The sequence below is a fragment of the Motacilla alba genome, chromosome Z, assembly GCF_015832195.1.
Source record: "Motacilla alba alba isolate MOTALB_02 chromosome Z, Motacilla_alba_V1.0_pri, whole genome shotgun sequence".
NCBI lineage: Eukaryota > Metazoa > Chordata > Aves > Passeriformes > Motacillidae > Motacilla > Motacilla alba.
Genome location: NC_052046.1, coordinates 69396510 through 69404849, shown reverse-complemented (window position 1 = coordinate 69404849; position 8340 = coordinate 69396510). Strand labels below are relative to the sequence as shown.

General features: G+C 45.3%; 1 protein-coding gene across 1 annotated transcript; it reads left to right on the top strand.

The window, feature by feature from the left end:
- Positions 1 to 768: 768 nt before the first annotated feature.
- On the top strand, positions 769 to 4770 carry LOC119696075 (E3 ubiquitin-protein ligase BRE1A-like). Its single transcript, XM_038125592.1, is given in 6 exon segments — positions 769 to 1032; positions 2748 to 2927; positions 3120 to 3255; positions 3935 to 4056; positions 4367 to 4678; positions 4681 to 4770. Coding segments are annotated over 6 exon segments (951 nt in total). The 5' UTR covers positions 769 to 921.
- The last annotated feature ends 3570 nt before the right edge of the window (positions 4771 to 8340 follow it).

Sequence of the window (8340 nt, the reverse complement as noted above, 5' to 3'; positions counted from 1 at the left end):
AAGTTTGTGTATGTGATTTTAACCTAATCATTGTAGTACACATTACTAGGCTCCCTGAAATAGTAAATAAGCATTTGTATCCCACAATAAAATCGGATTCTGATCACCAAGTCAGTCTTCCCTGTCTCTCTCCATCACCGGCAGGTGTCAGGTCATATCCTGACTCTGTCAGTGTTGTTTCGTAGTATTGCATTGTTCATTTTACTTTTATTTTCTTCCCTAATAAAGAACTGTTATTCCTGCTCCCGTATCTTTGCCTGAGAGGTCCCCTTAATTTCAAAATTATAAAAATCCGAATGGAGGGGGTTTACATTTCCCATTTCAGGGGAGGCTCCTACCTTCCTTAGCAGACACCTGTCTTTCGAAACCAAGACAGATGGGTGTGTGACATCCTCTCTGAGACTTTGCTGGGAGAGATGAGAACCTGCAGTGTACCTTCTCTGGTCTTGGACCTGCTGCATCACTCTTGCCAGTATTTCACTGGGTCTTGAGGAAGTCTCTTGCATTTTTTGCAGGTAAATCCCAAAGGCTACAAGGTGTATGGAGCTGGGAGCAGCCTCTATGGGGGAACAATCACCATTCATGCCCTCAAGGTAAGGCCAGGAGCTTAGTTGTGGTCAAGGGGAAGAATACAGTCAGTGACAACAAAGGCCACAATTTGAACAGAATTTAGATATATATTTTAGTTAATGTTTAGATCCTGTGCCACAAAGCTGGGTGACTCTGGGTAAGCCATTTTGTCTGTATGTGAGTTTTCTACTTAAGAAACACCTGGTGGAATTAGACTGTCTCACTTGGTCAAGTTACCTGACTGCTCAGTCTGTAACTGCTGTTACTGCAGGAACAGATAGTTCATTAGCACTCTCAGGAGACATGTTAACAGTGGGACTTACAAGCAGTTTATCCTAACAGTTTGAGGAGATGAATGCAGAGCTGGAAGAGAATAAAGAGCTTGCTGGGAATCGCCTTAATGAATTGGAGGAACTACGTCAGGATCTTGAGGAAGTAATGACACAGAATGAAAAGCTCAAGGTGAGACACCTGTAGCTGTGTGAGGATGAAGGTGTTCTGTGGGACTGGCCGCCCTCAGCTTTGCAGTGGGGTTCTGTGCAGGAATGTGCCCCCTATGGACAGAGTGACAGAACCTTCCTCTGTCCCCCAAAAACGAAAGAGCCCAGAACTTTCTCCCAGTGATCAGGTAGAAAAGTCACTGATAGGACCTTGGGGCTTCACCTCAAGTTTGGGGACAGCAAATTGGCCATAAGCCAAAAGGTCCCACCTGGGCCATAGAAAAGGACAGAACAAAGTAGAAAAGGACAGAACAAAGAAACCAAATCGCTTTTGTGAGGTGTCTTTACCAGGAGCACAAGTCTGTGGCACCTAGATTGGTTTGAGTTTGTTACTTTGCCTTTATTAAACCTTTTTTGTTCCTGACACTGTCACATCAGCCTCCTGCTCCTTTTATGCCCTCCAAAGAATGCTGAGCTATTCTGGGGTGTAGCGTTGGGGTGTTGAGAGCTTATCAGATCAGCTTGAAACCCCCGGGCAAAACGGTACAGTTCTGTGTCTGCAGAAAACCTCATTGGCCATGTTTGTTCTGAGCCTGCTCTTCAGCTGTGTTACACTTTGCTCCAGGTACAATTCAGCAAGTCTGTGGCTCCATTTGCAGCTCAGTGCGTTGGTGACACCGTGTGGCCACCGTTGGAAATTGTAATGGTTTCCTGCCTGTGTCCCGTTCAGATCTTTGAGTCCATTTTAACCAGATCTGGTTAAAACTGTTTTAATCTCTTTACAAGTAGTGATCCCTTCTCCACCTTCCCCACACCCTGCGCAAGTGGAACCAGAGAAAAGAAACAATTAGGGAACTTGTTTGGGGAGAGAGGCTCTTGAAAGAGTCAAAGAATTTCTGTCTTTCCCACTGTGAGGGATGAATAGATAGGAAACAGCCTGTGAGTTTGTGATGTTTTAAAGGTGGTAACACAAGAAGCTGCGGCTCTGTGGTAGATGAGTATCTGGTGGGGAGAATAATCCAAATTTCCTTTTAGTGGTCAGTGCCAGTTATGAGAAATGTCTGTCTCCATAACCTACATCCAGAGATCTGATGCTGGGAACTGTCTTGAGGCACCTCTGAATTCTGTTTATCCACATGAGTTTGTTTAGAGAGAAGTGGTCTTTAGCTTATAACTTTTTCCCCCCCCCTAATTACTTTTAAGCTGAATGCATGTATATATGTTCCTGTTTCTCTGCTGGTAGTCACAATAATTTGCTAACAATCTTTATAGAGAGAATTCAGTTCTGTACCTCTGGTTTTTTTTTTAAATTTTCTTTCTGTCAGTCACTGTGTCTTACTGGTAGAAGGTTAGTATAATGCCTACTTGCATGTGCATTTTCTTTGTTCTCTCATACTTTTCTATGTGTCCATCTTTATTGATCTAGGTGATTACAATTTATTAAGATTTTCCAAGTTCATATCTTTTAGAGAAACTATTTCAGGACCCAAGAGTCAAAAACTTCTGTCATGTGGTTGCGTGAGAGAAGCAGCCTAGTGCATACAGAGAGCACAGACTTCTTAAAATTGGTACTGAAGCATATCGCTTGGACCTACTTCACAGCAATGCTATTCAAGTTCTACTTTTGTCTTTGCTTGTGGCAGCTTGATTTATTGTTCTGTCTTGAGAGACAGAAACCAAATGCAAAGACAAGGGGATAATTTTTCTTTTTGTGGCATTTTCTTGTGTCCCAACCAGGTTGAGCTGCGACGGGCAGTGGAAGAGGCTGTGAAGGAGACCCCGGAATATCGCTGCATGCAGTCCCAGTTTTCTGTTTTGTACAATGAGAGTCTCCAGCTGAAGGCACACCTTGACGAGGCCCGCACGCTGCTCCACGGCACCCGCGCCATGCACCAGCGCCAGGTGGAACTGATCGAGGTAATGCCTCTGCTGCCTCAGCCTGGGAGCTCTGTCGTGCCACCAACCATCACTGCTGTGTCTGTGCCTCTGCAATGCTCAGGAAATTGGCGTTTCTGGCAATAATTCAGGCTCTTGTGGTTCCTGATATTGATGAGGTGAGAGATACTCCAGGTTCAAAGCACTGACTTCTGTTTCCTTTTTGTTCCTCAGAGGGATGAGGTCAGCCTTCACAAGAAGCTACGCACTGAGGTGATTCAGCTGGAGGACACCCTGGCACAGGTCCGCAAAGAATATGAGATGTTGAGGATAGAATTTGAACAGATGCTTGGTGCCAATGTGCAAGCAGGTATGGTATTGTTCTTCTGTGCCTACAAACAAACACCATCTACCCACCAATGCCCATTAGGGGCTACAGTGCACTGGAACACCTAGGTTGATTTTTTGTTACTGTTACAGAGTAACAGTAATACTTGTTCTGGCAGGTCTCTTCATCTCAACAACAAAGCTCTTCATCTGCTTTATTGGGAGGCCAGTTCCATGTTATCTGACTTCTTTCATAAGATGCTGCATAATAGATGCATTTTACTAACGATTTGGTTTATGACAGGGTATTTTGCATTATTAAAAACTACTTGTGGGGGGAGGATTCATTTCCAAGTTTGTAAGGACAATCTAGATAGCAAAGCAGTAATTCTTAAATTTAATCAGAAGAAATAAATTACTTCTGAAGTAGCATTTAAATCAGATTTCTTTTGTAACATGACATATTTCCCTTAGGCATTGGCATAAAAAGAATTTTAAGTGGGAACTTAGGACTGTGAATTTGCAAGGACTTATGGTTGCGTATAAAACTGGCATTACTTTCCTTTTGCAAATGTTTTGTGTTGCTCTGTCATATGGCAGAATGGTGATAGTCTTACTTTGTTCTTTGTCATTGTCACTTAGCTTGTTCTCCATCTTCATGAAAGTCCTCAAGAAGGTTGACAGAAGTGTGGTTTGTTGCAGAGGTGTTTCTGTTTTTGCAGGCCCCATAAATCGGGAGATGCGTCACCTCATCAGCAGCCTCCAGAATCACAACCACCAGCTGAAGGGAGAGGTGCTGAGATACAAGCGCAAACTGAGAGAGGCCCAGTCTGACCTGAGCAAGGTAGCACAGCAGGAAATGCCAGAAAAGAGGGGAGGGTGCTTAGGAGAAGGGGGAATGCTGTCACCCTTGCCAGGAGTACCAACCTTTCTGATATGCTGTGCAGGATGCAGTGAAATTTTCTGTGGAGCTCTGCACTCTGCTGCTTCCTTTGACCAAATGAATGCTCTTCCTTTGTAGCTGTAGTGCTCCATGGAAAGGGAGCATGGAAGCACGGATCTGGGAAGACAAGGGAGAAGGGGGTAAGGAAGACTCCTGGCTAAGGACTTAAATGTTTGTTTTCTTGGTCATCTCTCTTGCTGTTCCACGCCAGATCCGCTCTCGCAGTAGCAGTGCTCTCCTCCAGTCCCAGTCCAGCACTGAAGACACAAAGGAGGAACCTGCAGAGATCAAGCAGGAGCCTGATGATCCTTCTGCCCAAGTGACTGTTCCCAAGCCTGCTTCTGAAGATGTTAATGAGATGAAGGCCAGGCGAGATGAAGAGGAACGGGAGCGGGAGAGACGGGAAAGGGAGAGGGAACGAGAGAAGGAAAAGGAGAAGGAGAAAGAGAGAGAACAAGAAAAAGAGAAAGAGAAGGAAAAGGAACAGGAGTGGGAAAAACAGAAGCAGGAGGAATCTGAGAAGGAGAGTCCAAAGAGAAGGAGAAAGGGAAGCATGAAAATGGAGGAAGAAAGGAGGCTGAATTGATCAAGCAGCTGAAGGCTGGGCTCAAGTAAGAATTGTTGCTTCTCCCTTTCCTATGGAAGCAGTGCCTAAGGCTGGAGTGTTTGGATGTTCTTGCTTTTACGGGATCAGCATCACTGGAGTTTGGAGCCAAGAGAGTTTCTTGACACCCTCCGTATCTGATTGTGATGTGATCAATGTAGAGGGTTAAAATCTGGAGTTCTGCCTGCTCAAAACTCTCACGGCTGAGCACTTTCTCACCACACCTCCCCACTTCTCCTTCTCAGCAGTGCTGCCAGCACAAGATATCAAATTTCAAGGTAGCACAGGCACAAGCTCTCTCCCTCTCTCTCTCTCCCCCCCCAGAGGAAGCTGCCCAATGCTTCTCAGTGTTCCTCCATCCCTCTGTCCTGCAGGGGTTCTGGCCTACCTTAACCCAGGCCACATGGCTTCCCCTCCCCCACCTGGCCTGTGGCTGGGCAGAGGAGGCTTAACCAAAACTAGAAGAGAGTTCTCCTAAGAGTTCTCTGCATTTTAACCTCCTGTCTTCTCAGAAGCATATCCATGTCTTCAGTAGTCCCACCAAGTGCCAATATTCAAATCTAACCACTAATTAGTTTAACCACAACATCCTGAAAAACTGACTTCCTTATCAACCCAAGACAGTGTCTCTGTATATTTTATTTTAGGTTTTCTCCTTCTCCCACACTTAGATAACCTTGATGGAGTAAACATTTTCACAGTCTCATGTGCTCTCAACAGTTAGTGTGACTGACCAGGTTTCATTCTTATTACTGCCTCCCTTACCATTTGTCTGCCAAGATTGTATCTGTTTTATTTTACCTTCTCCTTTTACTATTATCTCCTTCTTGTATGGAAAAAGGTCCTCGACCAGATGGCCTTAAAGGAGCAGATGCTCTCTGAGCACATATCCATACATGTACAATTGCAGGAGACTGATGTTCATATTCTGATAAAAGATGCTGAGAAATTTTCAAAGGTGTGGAAGTCAAGATCTTGGGCGTACAGCCCATCTCAATGGTACATCTGCCCATAATACTTTGTCAAAATAACTTTTTTTTTTTTTTTTTTTTTTTTTTTTTGCCATGCTTTGAAGGCAGTCCTGATCAGTGTTTCAGAGAATTTTGGAGAAAACAGGCTCTGAACAATGCTCAGGGCATATCCTTGTGTTTAGTGTTGTTTCTGGTTGGTTCTTGTAGCTTGAAGAACTGAGGCAGAGGGTGAAAGAATTGGAAGACAAGTTAAAAAAGGAGAGTAAGAAAATGGCTGATAAGGATGCCCTCCCAAGATCTGAGCAGTGGAGGAACAGATTGAATATTTACAGAAGAAACTTGCCATGGCTAAGCAGGTGAGAAATTCCTGATGAGTTCTCTTTTGGCTGGGGCAACTGGAGGAGCTGCCTTCAGGTTATGTCCAGGAGGAGATAAGGAATTTATATCTGTGTGGGCCAGAGATGGGAGTTAGGTGCTTGTTTACCAAAGGGGAAGAAAACTGAGCAAGCGAGAGAACCACCAGCAAAATAACCCCCTCCACCCTCAGCTCTGGGATATCACAGGCAGACCATGGTGGGAAATTAAGTAACATTAAATAAAACATTAAATAAACTTCTAAACATGTGGCCTTGGTGAAGCACACAGAGGAGAATTGGCTTTATCAACCATTAGGGGAAGAGATTACAATTTCTTTTAAAGAGTTATTACCTCCTCAGTTCATCTAGTGAATATGTTTGCATGGAAGTGGTACGCACCTTCTGCTAAAAAAGGCTCAATCCAATGAGAGAGCAGGACCACCTCAGCAGGGTAGAGGCAAACCAATGAATTGACATGTACTTTCTTAGAATTTGGATTCTTGTCATTGTAGAACAGAACTGCTCTACCTTGTCAGTGCTGAAGTGGCCAAAGTGAGTTTAAGGAGCTTGGCAGCCTGTTAGTTGGAAGCTGTCAAGCTGTCCACATGTAGAATTTTTGGCCTGGTGTATCTGACAGCTGTTCAGCTGCTGGGAATTGGGTGTTGGTTTCTGCCCAGCTCTGGCAATGACTGTGTCAAACCTGATTCTGCCAGACAAGTGACAGATGACCATATTTTCTCTGCACCTTCAAATTCAGACTATCTCTGCTATGGTAGACTTGCAGGGAATACATTTTTCTGGTTGTTGGGATAATGGTGTTCCCTGACACCAAGAATCTTCCTCCATCTTCGCTAGGTTTGGTGTCTCTGAATAAAATGTTCAGGCTCACTATAGGGGTCCAGGGCACAGTTTGGCCAGAGCCTGTGATTCTTTTGCAGGAGGAAGAGGCCCTGCTGTCAGAAATGGATGTCACAGGCCAAGCCTTTGAAGACATGCAAGAGCAGAACATCCGCCTGATGCAGCAGCTGCGGGAGAAAGATGATGCCAACTTCAAGCTGATGTCAGAACGTATCAAGTCCAACCAGATCCATAAGCTGCTGAAAGAGGAAAAGGAGGAGCTAGCAGACCAAGTTTTGACACTGAAAACACAGGTAATGTGGAAAAAGGAGACAAGACAAGGGAGCTGGTGGGGAGGGTGGAGGTGTGGGTTATCTGTTTTAGGCAGCTGCACACAACTGTTTGCTCACTCCCCCACTGAGGGAAAGAGGAAAGAACCAGAAGGGACAAAGTGAGAAAACAGGTGAGATGAAATACAGAGAGTTTAGCAGTTAAAGCAGAGATGTCCATACAAGCAAAACAAGAAATTAATTAATTGGTTAGTTCCTGGGGCAGGCATCTCCCTGGGTTGAGCCATCTCCAGGAAGGCAGGGCTTCATCAGGCCTTACTGTTATTTAATAAAAGCTGCAGCTCTGAAGGTCCTCTTCCTTCTTCATTCACTTCCTCCTTTCCATCAGCTGTTATTGCTAATGAGCACAGCATTGTAGGGTGTGGAACATCCTTTGGCCAGGATCAGCTGTCCTGGGTGTGTGGCATCCCAGCTTCTTGGGCACCCTCAGCCTACCTGCTGGTATGAGACATGAGACACAGAAGGTCTTGGTGCTGTGTAAGTACTGCTCAGCAGCAGCTAAAACAGTGCTGTGTTACTGACAGTGTTTTGCTCCAAAACGCAAAACAGCATGTGAGCTGTTCTGAAGAGAATTAACTGTCCTCACCAGAATCAGTGCAGGATGCAGTGTTCCTCTCACCAGCCATGGAATGCATCAGGATTCAAAGGAGCCTGTGATTGTAGGAAGCTGAGGCTGCTGTATGAGCATTACAATGTCCTACGGGTTCACTGCTATGGAGAGCAGATGGGTGAGGAAAAGTGGGAAGTCCTTTTCCTGTTGGGATGGTACTTCTGCCTGTATATTCTACCTATAGCTGTATATATTGGTAAGAAGCAGGAGGAGTTGGAAACCATGGTTCAGTCTGAGCTACCTCAGACATGGGCACAGGCTGGGAGAGGAAATCACTGAGAGCACTGGAACAGAGAAGGACTTGTGGATTCTGGTGGATGAGAGGCTGGACCTGACCCAGCAGCGCACGCTGGGAGCCCAGAAAACCAACTGCATCCTGGGCTGCATCCAAAGCAGCATGGGCAGCAGGCTGAGGGAGAGGATTCTGCCCCTCTGCTCTGCCCTTGTGAGACCACAG